At 39.5% G+C, this 15,279-nt stretch overlaps 1 protein-coding gene across 18 annotated transcripts in view; it reads left to right on the plus strand.

Annotated features, from left to right (window-relative positions):
- Window positions 1-15,279, plus strand: part of LOC143886403 (uncharacterized) — a 37,917-nt gene that overhangs the window by 13,863 nt on the left and 8,775 nt on the right. For 14 of the 18 annotated variants that reach the window (XR_013253780.1, XR_013253773.1, XR_013253779.1 and 11 more), the window contains exons 2-8: window positions 13,683-13,942; window positions 14,053-14,152; window positions 14,243-14,367; window positions 14,456-14,534; window positions 14,611-14,755; window positions 14,923-15,032; window positions 15,136-15,256. Coding sequence is in view for 8 of the 18 variants with exons in the window: in XM_077390360.1 (XP_077246475.1) it covers window positions 14,645-14,755; window positions 14,923-15,032; window positions 15,136-15,256 (342 nt within the window). In the remaining 10 variants the exon portion in view is untranslated. Of the gene's footprint in view, window positions 1-11,802; window positions 11,959-13,418; window positions 13,564-13,682; window positions 13,943-14,052; window positions 14,153-14,242; window positions 14,368-14,455; window positions 14,535-14,610; window positions 14,756-14,922; window positions 15,033-15,135; window positions 15,257-15,279 lie in introns of all 18 variants that reach the window. The other 4 variants (XM_077390363.1, XM_077390361.1, XM_077390364.1 and 1 more) reach the window with 4 other exon arrangements.

A 15,279-nucleotide genomic window follows, 5' to 3' on the forward strand; every position in this document is an offset into this window, starting at 1 on the left:
GCCATATCCCCATAGCTATATCCCGTGGCCCAAAACTAACGGAACCATGTACTTACATCTCCATAGCCCTCCTCAGTCCTCCCCATACCATCATGCACTCCCATTACATTCTTCCCCAGCAGCCAATAACCCATCACATCCCCATAATTCCAAATATATATACCATGTCCCCACAATACCGTAAATCATGTCCATACCCATCCCATCTAAATTCCATCTACCTCAACCGAACTCACATCTAAATGGCTTGGTCGAACCTCCTAATCCGATTTACATGGCCGAGCCATCCTACCCTACCCACTTGGCTAACCCACCTTTCCCACTCCACCTCAACCGAGTCGAACCCAACCGGATTCAATCCAACTCCACCCGAGTTGACCCCACACAAGACCCGTAATCCGAACCGCGCTCCAACCCAATTCCTATCCTGAATTAGTAACCCGAGCCAACCCAGGTTCAGCCCCGACCCAACCCGGTACAACCCATTCCAACCCGGTTCACTACAACCCAACTTGGTTCAACCTGTCCCGACCCGGTTCAGCCTCGACCCAACCCGATTCACGCTGTCCCGACCCGATTCAACCTCGTCCGAACCCGGTTCAGCCCCAGCCAAACCCGGTTCGGCCCCAACCCAACCCGGTTCACCCCCGTCCCAACCCGGTTCACCTTGTCCCAACCCGGTTCCGCCCCGCCCCAACCTGGTTCAGCCCCAACCCAACTTGGTTCTACCTGTCCCAACCCGGTTCAACCCCGTCCCAACCCGGTTCGACCCCGTCCCAACCCGTTTCAGCCCCGACCCAGCCCGATTCACATTGTCCCAACCCGATTCAATCTCGTCCCAACCTGGTTCAGCCCCAACCCAACCCGGTTCAACCTGTCCCAACCCGGTTCAACCCCAACCCAACCTGGTTCAAACTGTCCCAACCTGGTTCAGCCCCGACCCAACCCGGTTCACCTTGTCCCAACCCGGTTCAGCCCCGTCCCAACCCGGTTCAGCCCCGACCTAACCCGGTTCATCCTGTCCCAACCCGTTCCAACCCATTCCAACCAGCGATCAGCCCCACAACTCGCCCGCAACCCGACGCCGTATCAGCCCCGCAACTCAACCTAACCTGCACCCTAAGCCGCACTAAATGCCGCACTCCTTAAGCCACCCCTTAAGCCAGACCCTAAGCCGCACCCCTAATCTCAGCCCGAGCCGCAAACCCGCAACCCGCAAGTCCAATTCAACAAAACACAATCTTCCCAATAGTTCCATGCATTGCATATGCTAGGTCTATGAAGGAGTAAGAATTCATGCATTGTGTACACACTGTACATTTGTGTATGCACTTGAATAATTAAGCCATGGACTATGTATGCACTGTAATCGGATTCATACACTGTGCATGTGAAGGATATACTTGAACTCATCATATCCATGCACTGTGTATTTAATTGTATCACCCAAGTCATGTATGACCATACCCATCAGAAAACTCCCATTAGTATAGCCATATCATCCAATTGGCCATGGACCATATCCTCGTATATTCTATTAGAAAATTAAACCCCATATGGTCATGTACCTTGTTGAAAGCCATTATATCCTTTGATGGCCATGAGTCATACCCCCATGCATTCCATTGGCCATGGACCATATCCTCGTATATTCTATTAGAAAATTAAACCCATATGGTCATGTACCTTGTTGAAAGCCATTATATCCTTTCATGGCCATGAGTCATATCCCCATGCATTCCGTCAGAATCTAGAGTGGGGACGGAAATATCCAATGCACTGTGGCAAAATCACATGGCCGAGAACCATCTACCCGAAGCTCAATCCAAACCACACCATCCAGACTTGACTCAACCAACCCGGTCCAACATGGACCCAACGCGAGTCCGGACCGAACCGGATTCAACCCGAGTCACCCCGAGTCAGCCCAAGCCAACCCGAACGTAGCGTGACCCCACCTGAGTCATGCATTTATACCCAACTCAAGTTACACCCTCTTGTTCCAAACCGAATCTCACCCCTAGACCAAACCGAATTGCATTACCCAATCCTTAACCAAGTGACACTCCCATCAAAATCCACCTCACCACAGCCCAAACCCCATTCACTTGGCCGAATTTCCTAAGCTCATTCGTCGAACCCTCAAATCCTATGCCTCGAATATAGGAGACTACTTGTCCAATTCTTTGGAGCCCAATTCCAAGTTCCAATCCCAAATCTAAGCTTCTGATCCAAAGTACCAGTTTAAGTACCGATCTCAACCCCCAATTCCATCTTCAAGATCCAACCCCCTTCCTATGGAACTACGTGTGGCTTGATCCCCACCACGGGGTACGTAGGCAACTTGGCACTCCCAAGTTCAGTCGAACCTTTGTCCATCCTTCTCGTTCCCCTACACCCTTCTTCATCTCTTCCATTCCCTTGTTCACCCTTTCCGTTTCCTTAAACCTTTTTGCATGTTACACGCTTATTTTTGCTTAGTTACATGATTAATTGCATGTTTAGATTTCTTTAATTGTTCTCATCATATGCTTAGAAATCGCATGTTTAGGTATCTTGCTAGTTGTTTTGCTTTGCTTTCTCTTTGCATGTTAGTTATTTTGCATGATTAGTTGATTTGTTTAAATTTGGAATTCAAAAGAATTTAAAAATCTTAAAGAATCTAAGAACTCGTAATCACTTAAATTGGAACATCCTAATCTCCTAAACATAAAGTTCTAAAGTTCTAAACTTAGAAATCTCACTCTAAGTTCCCCAAAATAGAATTCTTGGAACCCAAAGTTCACAAATATACTAAAAATGCAATTTAAATTCATTGCATTAGTCTTAGGTGCATGTAACATAGTTCGCACGATCTGATCCAACTCAAACCAAATCTCATCAATCTCAATAAAATGTCAAAAAAAGTAGGCTTGTAGGATGCACTCCTGGCCCGCATGAGTCTAAACTGTGAACGGCCAAATCATTAGGAACATTTAGGTTTTCCAAATAAAACTCACATTTACCCCTTTTAATTAAAACTTAAACAACTAAAGCATTTAAAAGGTAAAGTCTGACTTTCGTCAGGCAAGATCGATGTTGTACACTTCGTGCGGTACACCTTCCGATCTCGTAACCAGGTAACTTACCCAGAATTTAAATCGTAGACCATATATACAGAGTTAATCATGAGTCCTAGATCCCTAATCTAGGTGGCGACTCTGGTCAGTTGCTTCTTTCGTGAAATTAGGACTTTTATCCTAAATTTATGAAAAAGGCAACCATATTCAAATCCAATGGACAAAGACGCTACCATCATAAAAACACACACCCTCGTGGGCCACCCTCTCTCGAACGGGATCCACACCTGTAGACCCCGATCTGAGGATGATGAGAAAACGAGTCCCTACATCCTCTCGATCTCCACATGAATGAGAGCTCTGCCAAGGAACTCTCGAAACAGTGCCACCCTCATAGCATAGCATGGGTGGCGATACAAAACGAATGAGATACATCTTGATCCGGAGCCAGGGCTCGGATCCAAGATGTACCTAAAAATAACTCAGAGTCGCCATCCATGGATACGCCATGGAACCAAAACAAATGCTCTGTCTGCAACGGATAACCAGAGATATAAAAGGTCCGTGCCTGATTACGAATGGAGAAGGTCCGAAGAGCACCCACAATTCGTCCGAGTGCAAGCAATTGGTCTCTTATGCCATTTATTATTAACTTCGAAGAGTTTTTGGACGAAAATCATGTGAAATGGGAACAAATATCCCCAAGTAGACGTCTAACTAATCATGCATGACTCGGTGATGAAATAATAAGCATACACAACATAAATGAAAGAAGTGTGTCATCTAAGCACAGCTAGGTTATGAGTGACATGCCTAACCAGTGTCTAAGTTCTGGTGGAGAAACACATGCACGCTACAGCTAAAGGTATAAGGTCTGCACAAGAAAGTAAGAAAATAAGACAAAACATACAATATGACAACACAACAAATCCTAAGACTCTAAACGATTTAGCCCGAGTCCTTGGATGGTCTGATGTTCATCCAAAGAAGCCTACGTATCCCCGCCTCCACGAGAATCAGAGCAACGTAGTTCTTTGCGCCTATTCTAAGCTAGGATGCCTACGACACCTAGACCTCTATCCTATACTCGACCTAAAAGATCGGGGTAGTTCTTAAAGCTTCTTGAGCGATCATTTAGATTTCAGTGAATTGTGGATTTTAGGACATCCTATATGCCCTAACTAAATGCAAGTTAGCCTTAAGCTAATGCAGGTGGTTCCTACAACCTACGTGTAACTAGGATGTATACCCTGCGAAAAACAAAGGATGAACTAACGCATCATATTCTAGTCATCAGTCGACGATGTGAATCGCCAACTGACCGGATGGAGGCGTTCCTATAACTCTAGGATAAAACCCTTACTCTAAAACAAGCACAAACAAGCACACAATACATCAAGGATAAACCCCTAACTCTAAAAAAAAAATTTCTATCTAGGACAAAGTCCTATCTAGAGGAAGATTTTTTCGAAAATAAAGGTTTTAAAAGATTTTTATGCCTTCAAAAGGTTTGAAAAAGTTTTTTATTTACAAAGTTTGGCTGGACTTGGGATAAAGATCCCAAGCTACCTCGTGGAAGAGGATCAAGCCAACGTAGTTCGAATGGCGAACTCTCCTAACTAAAACCTAACGCTCCCAATGATTTTGAATTTTTCCAGTTTTCAAATGTTTTTTGGATTTTAAGATCATGTACTGAACTACTTTAGAATATAACCTCCACTGGCACAGTCAAATTTCTGATAAAAAATACAAATTCTAAACAAAACCCCTGATAAGTTTTAAGATTATCAGGCTTGGGTGGATACAATGGCAAACATAATGGCATATACATGAGAAGGTTAACAGTAGTGTCACTATGTTTGAAAATCACATTTACTCTTTCTCATTTCCTTTTTTTTTAAATCACCTACAGCTGAACTAAACTTTTTCAAAGACACAATCTTCTTCTCTTTCCCTATTCAGAGTAAGAGAATCTAGGTGAGTATGGGGTAATAACAGGGGCTGTTATGGGGTGAAACAGGGGATGTCATGAGGTGAAACAGGGCTGAATCGTGCTTAACAAATGGGCCCAAAACAGGGATTCAACTATGGGCTGAATTGTGCCAAAACAGGGTGGAAATTTCTGTCCTCTCCTCTGTAAGCATATATTCCATGGTTAAGAAAGGTATCCAGTTTACACATAGGTCATTACATACCGCCCAAAATTATGAACGTAATTTGAGAAGCCAAAGCAGGGACTTACAATCAGACCTTCTACCTGATAAAAATTTTGTCAAAAACAATTGACATCTCGAAAGAAAATAAAACAAGGGGATATAATCAGCTTTTTCAATTATCCTTGCATTCTAAAAGCAGTTATTCATATAATTAGTACAATCTAAGCGACATGAGACTCTCCAATTACCACTACATTAAAGAGGAATTACCACAACACTACTGTCATCTAACCAAACACTCAGGGGAGTTGTCTAAAATGATTTTCTTTACAATTTAAACACATAAGTGCTATATTAAGAAGTGCTATATTTCTTTGTACCAGACCAAACTATCTACGATGCTCATTGATATGCCATGATTAAGATCAAAAATAAGAAATAAAACCATTTCAATTACCAATGAAAGGTTAGAATCTAGAGGAAAATGAGAAAGATGAAACAGTACTTTGCATCTAACCTATAGAGAAAATCCGAATGAGTTAACCTTGAACATTCACATGATATAGCAAGGTCCGGTTTGAGGCTACTATTTTACGACCAAAAATCCACTCCAAGGATATGGACTTCCAAGGCCATTAAAAATTCCAAAAAACTTTCAGTCTATATAATGGTTTTTCATCCGAAATAGTCAGAAATATGAAGAAATTTGTTAAACTCATTTTGGAGAAACAAAGCATGATAAACAGCATCATAAAGGCCAAATCAGAGAAGTAGAAGATGAAGAATTCCTGGGATTACAATCATGAGCACACACATTCAAATCTAATCAGGTTATAGAATTAAAAATGATAGGGACTACTTGAAGGCGAAGGCCTTTGTCTGAAAGAAGTGGCGGTGGAGCTCAGATCGGAGATGAAGGACAAGATTAACAACTTCTCTGCAATTTTTCTCCTTCTTTTCGTTGGAAATTAATGGGGATGGGTTCAGGTTAGAGTAGAAATGGTGGTGGTGATTGATTTTAGGGTTTTGGATTCTTGCAGAGACGAAGAGAAAAATGAAGGAGAAGATGAAGATGAAGATGATGGTGGCTGTGAGGAGAGGAGATGGGTTTGGGATTTGAATGGGAAAACGAAATGGGTTTTGGGGCTCTTGAGAAGTGGAGATGGGAATTGGTCGAGATGGGAAGGAGATGGTCGGATTCCGGCAAGGTTGCCGGAATCAATGGAGGTTGGTTGCAGAGATGATGATGGGGTGGTGGCTCGGTTGTAGGTGGTGTGATTGGGGAAGAAGAAGAAGAAGAAAAAGAAGAAGTAGAATGAGAAGATGGAGGTGAGAATAGTTAGAGAAGGGGAACGAAATGGGTTAGCAGAGAAATGGAAGAGGGTTTATGGGGATTCTGGGTTAGAAAATGAGATGGGTTCGAAGAGGGGTTTGGGTTGGAATTTGAAGAGGGATTAGGGGTAATGAGAAAAGGGTTAGCAAGGATGTGGAGGTGGCTTGATGGTGGTGGAGGAGATGGGTTTGAGGCTGCTATGAATGGGGGAGATAAAAATGAAAATGATGGTGGTGGCTTATGGTGGTGTTAGTTGGGAAGTGAAGGTTGAAGATGTTGGTTGGATCTCTGGCGGGACCGCCGGAGAAGATGACCAGAGATGGGGACGGTGTAGATGATTGGAAATGGGTTTGAATGAAAGGAAGTGAGATGGGCTTGGGGTTTCAATAGAGTGGGCTTTATAGATATGGGTTTGGGGCTAATAGAAAATGAGATGGGTTTGATAGGAAGGAGATGGTTGGATTCCGGCAAGATGGCCGGAATCAATGGAGGTGGGTTGCAGAGATGGGAATGAATTTTGGAGGTTGGCCGGAGCTCAGCAATCCGGTGGGAATGAGGCCGGAGACGAGGGTTCTCCTCTTCTTCTTCTTCTCCTTACTCTCTCTCACTCTCTATTTTTCTCTCAGTTTTTTTTTTCTTTTGCAAATGAATGTTTTTTTTTCATATATAAGGAAATGGTAATTTCGACCCCTCTTCCTTCTCATGGACAGCCCCTTCTAGTACATGCAAAGCTAGTCTTTAATTCTATGGGGGGTGCCTCGGGTAAGATAAACCTAAGCAAAAATGATGCATTTGACCCCCAACCCCCCCATTCCTTTCCATGGACAACCTCCTTTGGTGCATTTATCAATACCTTTTATACTCGCAAGGGGTGCCCAAGTAAGGGAAAAGGGAAATTTTTTTGAAAATATCCTCTCCTCCTTTTGATCCATCAAAACACAACATTAATACTATATTTTACGGGCACAACCGATTGATGTTGTGTTCCATCACATGGATGGATTGGATCAACCTATAACCCTCTATAGATCGGAGGGTTCGGATCAACCTATGAAAATTATTTTTCGGGCACAACCTATGTGGCAGTGGCCCATCTAATGGACAGTTTGGATCATCCAATGGTACGGGCCTTAGCGTACATTTTAATAAAGTGAGGACTGCGATCATCAAAATACGGTGAGTAGTGCCATTATACAGTATGGTAGTGAGGACATTAGCACTATATTTGGATGATCGCAGTCCTCACTTTATTAAAATGTACGCTAAGGCCCGTACCATTGGATGATCCAAACTGTCCATTAGATGGGCCACTGCCACATAGGTTGTGCCCCAAAAATAATTTTCATAGGTTGATCCGAACCCTCCGATCTATAGAGGGTTATAGGTTGATCCAATCCATCCGTGTGATGGAACACAACATCAATCGGTTGTGCCCGTAAAATATAGTATTAATGTCCTCACTACTATATTGTATAATGGCACTACCCACCATATTTTGATGATCGCACTCCTCACTTTATCAAAATGTACGCTATGGCTCGTACCATAGGATGATCCAAACCGTCCATTAGATGGGCCACTGCCTACATAGGTTGTGCCCTAAAAATATTTTTCATAGGTTGATCCGAACCCTCCGATCTATAGAAGGTTATAGGTTAATCTAAACCATCCATATGATGGAACACAACATGAATCTGTTGTGCCCATAAAATCATTTCCATAGGTTGATCCTAGCCCGCCAATCAATATAGGCTGATCCTAGCCCTCCAATCGATAGAGGTTTCCATAATTGGTGTTCCTCTTCAGGTGCCCGGAATCTGTCAATAGTTTGGAAGTGTCCTGCATGAGTAATATAAAGTAGTTATTTCGTCATTGTCATATGTCTTCACCTCTTATTGGTAGTTTTTTTCCGTAATTGTCATAGACTTGAACCCTGTGTTAGTACTTTTCATACGTAGATTACAAATTTACCCTCAAATAATTTCTTACATATATAGATGTTAGATAGCAGCAGAGGGGTTAATGGTAAAAGAGTAATGCTGACGTGTAAAGGTTTGAGGATGGGGGGGGGTATTTAAAACTCAGGCGTGGGAGGGGTTAATGGTAAAAGAGTAATGCTGACGTGTAAAGGTTTGAGGACGGGGGGGGGGGGGGGGGTATTTAAAACTCAGACGTGGGAATGTAAGGGCATGTTAGGCATTTCTCTAACATGGACGTGAGGGAGGAAGGGGAGGGGCGCCACCTAAGCAGCCAACAGTAAACACCCCTCCCTCCTTATTATATTAGACTAGTAAGACCCGACGTGCGATGCACGACACGGCAAGAAAAAGGAATATGATACAAAAAAAATAGTTAAAAATATGTAGAAATAATAAGCAAACAAGTATGCATAACCACTTACCAAGTAATGAAAAAAATGCAAAAGAAACAGTTTTCTAGGCCAATAAAGAACTGCACGGACCACAGTATAGGTTGATCCACACCGTCGATGTGATGGAACACAACATCAATCGATTGTGCCCATGAAACCATTTACATAGGCTGATCCTAGCCCTCCAATCGATGGACATGCCGACAAAGAACTGTACGGACCACATTATAGGTTGATCCAAACCGTCCATGTGAAGGAACACAACATCAATCGGTTGTGGCAGTAAAATCATTTCCATCGGCTGATCCTAGCCCTCCAATTGATAGAGGTTTCCATAATTGATGTTCCTCTTCAGGTGCTCGGAAACCGTCAATATTTTGCAAGTTATCCCGCATGCGTAATATGAAGTAGCTTTTTCGTCATTGTCATATGTCTATACCTCTTCTTGGTACTTTGTTCCGTAATTGTCATATACAGGTACCCGTGTCGGTACTTTTTGTATTAAATGACAAAGCAATTCACGAATTTACCCTCAAATGATTTCTCACAGATATAGATGTTAGATAGCAGCAAAGGGGTTAATGGTAAAAGAGTAATGCTGACGTGTAAATGTGATAAGGATTTGAGGGCAGAGGGGGTATTTGAAACTTAGAGGCGTGGGAATGTGAGGGCATATGTGGCATTTCTGTATTTTGGGTGATGTGTAAATTCGACAGAATTTTGAGAAAATTCAAAAAAGCCTAGGCTTTTCCTCCCAGCATATTATAGTATATATCTATCTAATACAATAAGCTGGGATGAAAAGAAGAGAGTTTTTTTTATTTTTTTGAAAATTACATGAGAATTACACATCACATTATTTGACTTTTTTTAACAAATGCACCCATTCAACTCATATAATTTCAATCCTACCCCCTCCTTTATGCTTTTAACAAAGGCACCCATTAAATCATATAATTTCAATCCTACGCCCTCCTTTATGCTTTTAACAAAGGCACCCATTAGAGCCATATAATTTCAATCTTACCCCCCTCCTTTATGGTTTTTTAATAAAAAATCTATAGGGTGATCTTAACCATCCAATTTAAGAGGAATTATGGAAACATCTATAGATTGGAGGGCTAGGATCAGCCTATGGAAATGATTTTTGGGGCACAACCTATTTATGTTGTGTTCCATCACATGGACGGTTTGGATCAACCTATGACGTGGTCCGTACAGTTCTTTGTCGGCCCGTGCATTGCACGGGTTTTTTACTGGTATACAATATAGTAGAAGAGAATTTTTTGAATTTTTTGAATTTTTTGAAAATTCTATGAGAATTACACATCACTTTTTTTGACTTTTTTTAACAAATGCACCCATTCAACCCACATATTTTCAATCCTACCCCCTCCTTTATGCTTTTTAACAAAGGCACCCATTAAAGCCACATAATTTCAATCTAACCCCCTCCTTTATGCTTTTTTAATAAAAACTCTATAGGGTGATCTTAACCATCCGATTGAAGAGGAATTATGGAAACCTCTATAGATTGGAGGGCTAGGATCAGCCTATGGAATTGATTTTTGGGGCACAACATGTTTATGTTGTGTTCCATCACATGGACGGTTTAGATCAACCTATGATGTGGTCTATACAATTCTTTGTCGGCCCGTGCATCGCACAGGGTTTTTTGCTAGTATCTACTACTATATAGCTAGAGAAAAAAGGCTTTTCTTTTCTTTTTTTGTAGGAATTACATGTCAACATTAAATTTTTACCATCAACCCCTCTGCTGTACCATAGCTATATCCTATCTATCTATTACTATATGCGAGGGTAAAAAAGTCTTTTTTGTGGGAATTACATGTCAGCATTAAATTTTTACCATCAACCCCTCTGCTATATCTATCTATCCGCAAGAGTAAAATCGTGAATTGGATTTTCCCAAACGACAAAAACTCCACACGTCTCTCTCTCTCTCTCTCTCTCTCTCTCTCTCTCTCTCTCTCTCTCTCTCTCTCTTTCTCTCTCTCTCTCTCTAACGTGTCTTTCTCCCTCTCTCCCCATCCATCCCATGCGGCCTCTCTCTGTGTCTAACCACAAAAGGTAGAATCCAGGATTTTCTCACCCTCTTCAACCCTCTCTTCGTCTCTCTCTAAATCCTCCAAAAACCTTTCCCCCTCTTTCATCTTTTCTCTTTAAATCCCTCAAATAAACTCCCAGAACCCTTTCTTCTTCTCTCATCAAACTCTATCCAGAGTTCTTTTCTTCGACCTTTTTTTCTCTTCTTCAAGGCAAGATAAACATAAACCTCTTTTCTTTTGCAAGATGTATAGAAACCCTTTATTTTCTTCTTAGACCTTTATTTATTATCATTGTTAACCTTAGGCCCTGTTTGGATTGCAAAAAAAAAAAAAATTCGATGAAAAGTTTATTTTTAGGAATATTTTTTTCTTTCTACAATTTTAGAGGGAAATGATATGATTTTGGTTACATGAGAGGGATATTATCGTGAATTGAAGCTCCCTTTGAGTAATAATGGAATAGGGTTGGGATCTGATATTTATTAATTTAGTATGATTTTTGATTATTTTTTTGTTTTCTGCTTTTCTTTATTCGTCTAAGGAGAGAATTTTTGGAATTATTTGAAAAATCTGCCCATTTAACACGTCAGTGTGCAAGATTTTGACCGTTTTTTGCCCTCCCACAGGTAAAAACGACATTTTATTATTTCCCCCCAAATATCTCCTCCTTTCTCACGATTCTGCATGATTTTTACCCTTTTTTGCCCTCCCCCACATGTCTGTACATGCGATTTATGTGAGGGTATAAACGACATTTTCTTATTTTCCCCCAAATATCTCCTCCTTTCTCACAATTCATGTTCACCTACTACAGATATTTCTCCAATCACTCCTCCAATGTCAGAGATATTTCTGCTACAACACTTCGTTTGTCTCTCTCTCCCTCCCTCTCGCTGCATATATTTCCAAAGAAAAGAAGAGCCTATGTATCTCAAGCAACGGATTTGAAGATCATACCTGTCAAAAAAAGGTAAAACACCCATTTTGTTTGTGTTTTTTAGGCCTCAACCATTTTCCCCTTTTGATGTTTTTGGGCCTGACCCATTCTCTTTGATTTTTGCCTCATATTTTTCGTCAAATGCAATTACAATTTTCCCGTTTTCTAAACATTTGATGTGGGTGTTTTTGGGGAGTTTTTTCTCTCATGTTTTCCATCAAATTTAAATTTCATTTCATTAGGGTTGCAACTTTCTGAATATTTTCTTTCGGTGTTTTTAGGCCTAAAACATTTTTCCGTTCACGAACGCAGAAGAGGAAAAATAGGATCCCTAGGTGCCGAAATCGAAACCCACATAAAAAATAGGAGTAAAATTGAGAGGAGCCTGTAAAATTATAATTGAATTATTCATGATAAATAACTTTCTCTATAATACAGTACAAGACAATAGAAACAAAGTCCCAAACAGGACCCTCAATCAAAGAATATAATGAAGAGGCCAGCTATGAAGATGAGCATTTCTTGAACTTGAAAATGGCCAAAAATGGATGAACTCTAAAGAATTTGAAAACATCACAAACTTGAATTGTCAGTCGCCTATTTAATAGTTCATCTCCACCTCAATTGACGGTTAGATGAGAGGTTAAAGGTCTTTCTTTTACTTAGTTTTGTTTTCCCTATTTCCAAAGTTTGGACTATGAATATTAGATAGTGCTTTGATTTACTTTATTTATTGTGGTTTTCTTGGTTCTACAATTAGTAAATTTGAGTTCTTTTGCCCTGTTAGCATTCCAGAAATCTTCTGCAAAAGTTTGGGGAGGAGGAAAATATTTCTAAATTTTGCTCCTTTTTTTTACACATCAAAAGAGATGAATTGAAATCATTCAAAAAGAAAAAGAAGAGATGACTTCAACCAATCCTATTCAATTTTGACTTGGAGGCCCTCAATTTATGATAATATCCCTCTAAATTAACCAGTCATATAATTTTCCCTCTAAATCAGTTCGTCTGGAATGAGATGCTATTGATTCATTGAGTTGTGTTGTAAAAAATTTGATCCATTTTCTGATCCTACTCTGTGATGGACAATTCTCTATTCATACGTATATGGTGCATTTCAAAGGGGGTTAGGTAAAACCAATCAGGGCTTATTCCACATACGGAAGAGCCCCATATAGGACAACTTACTACTTTTTAAGTCTAGCTTTGGGGAATTTTGCCATTTTTGGCTTCATTATAGATTTGTTGTGAGTCTTTGTGGTGTTAAAATACTGCTAGGTAATAAAGACCATCCAAAGAAAGGCTACACCAAAAATGTTGTTTATAGGGAAGTTTTGCAAGGAATATGATCCATGCTACTAATAATGTTGTAAGGCCTATCTTGATTCATACATTCATTCAAATTTTATTGCCTATAACTACTTAGAATAGGAAATATAATTTATAGACAAGATATGACTATACTTAAAACAATGAATGTACCTTTTTTATAGGATGCATACACCTTTCGAGCAGATACTTCTAAATAGGCCAACTTAGAATGTGAAGTGTAGAGTTAAGTAAATCTTTAGTATTCACGAATACAATAGACCTCATGGCACTGGCCGGGTATCAACAATTATTTTAGCTGATCAAAAGGTATGTTTTATTTTATTTACAACGATTACCTTATTTTGGCTTATATCATGAGATAAATATTTACTCCAACTTTCCTGAATTTCTATTAATTTTTCTTATTTTTTTTATATTCTTAACAGAAGGATCTTATTCAACTGATACTTTTCAATGAAGATATTCAAAGATATAGAGATTTACTATAGGAAGATGGGTTCTTCTACATTAACAATCTCGCTTCTAAAGCAGTAAATCCCGAGTACAAGATGATCAATCATGACTACCAATTGATGCCAACAAGACATACTTGTTCCATTCGATGGAGATACAATGCCTATAGGTTACAATTTCACTCCATTCAAAACTACTTGCAGAAGTACATCTCATCCAATTGGGATAATTGGTAAGTTGTACAATTCCTTTCTTACATCGCATAAATATTCAATAAAGTTTTTATGTATATACATTATATGTCATATCTGTGCTAAAACTTTATCTTTTCGATCAATAAAGATATCTTGGGAATTTTACTTTACGTCAGTGACATACGGCCTGCAAAGACCAAAAACAACACATTTACTTTAAAAGGGGATCTTATCTTGATCGATGAAAGGTTTTATCTCTACTATTAATTTTGATTTTTACTATTAATCCATATTTCAATCTCCATTCACTAATATCGAATATTTAATTGTGGTGTCAGCAATCATCTTGTTATCCTCACCTTGTGGGGTTTAAAAGCAGAAGGAATAACGGCCGACTTAGTTCATCCTCCCATATTTCATACTATCTTGATGGGGAAATCTGTGAAAGCTGTAGCGTACCAAGGTAACTATAATATTTTAATTCCCATGAAGAAAACTCTTTTTATTTAATATATACTATATACTAATTTGTTACTTTAAATTGATTCTAGGGATTTCTTTATCAAGCACGGGCTATACCGACATTTCAATCAACCTAATCAACATGGGTGCTGAAAGATTATCAACTTGGTAGGGAAAATCATATTTTCACCAAATAATTCCAATTTCCTCTATAGATTTAAATTAATTGACTTATATTTTACAGGTTAGATGTCGATAAGAAACTTCACTCATAGGTCATGCACATAGTATCTTCATCTTCACCAATAAACGTTATATCTGTCTTGCCAAGTGCAAAAAGAATAGGAATCATCGATTTACGAAACCATCTACATCAAGATCCACCAAATGTATGATACACATTTAGTTAAATTTGTATCAAATATAGCTTCTTCTTTTCTGCATCATAAAAATATGAGATTCATATATTTACAGTTTTTTCCTAACTTAAATCATTTTCCTTATTCACAAGGAACATATTATAGAATCACTGCTACATTGCTTACTGTACACACAGATCTCCTATTCTGCTACGACGCATGTGTTTTATGCAAACGGAAAATATCTTACAACTGATACAAGCAAGTGTCTTAACTGTGGGTATGAAAGCGATCACACAATCCCCAGGTAAAAAATATCATATCTGTTTATGACTCATATACATTACCGTTATTAAATTTATAATTCAATTTAATTGTATTTATACTAACATATTTTATACACTATACAGCTATATAATCAAAGTGAATGTTGCCGATGGATCTGGATCAATCGATTTTGCACTTTTCACTGATGAGGGTCAACATATACTTGGTTTATCAGCTACAGAATTTAAATCGCAAATAGTTGAGGTAAATCTCCTCATCTATTACTT

The sequence above is a fragment of the Tasmannia lanceolata genome, unplaced genomic scaffold (genome assembly GCF_043159265.1).
Source record: "Tasmannia lanceolata isolate RefF3 unplaced genomic scaffold, GAP_Taslan_0.1 ptg000011l, whole genome shotgun sequence".
NCBI lineage: Eukaryota > Viridiplantae > Streptophyta > Magnoliopsida > Canellales > Winteraceae > Tasmannia > Tasmannia lanceolata.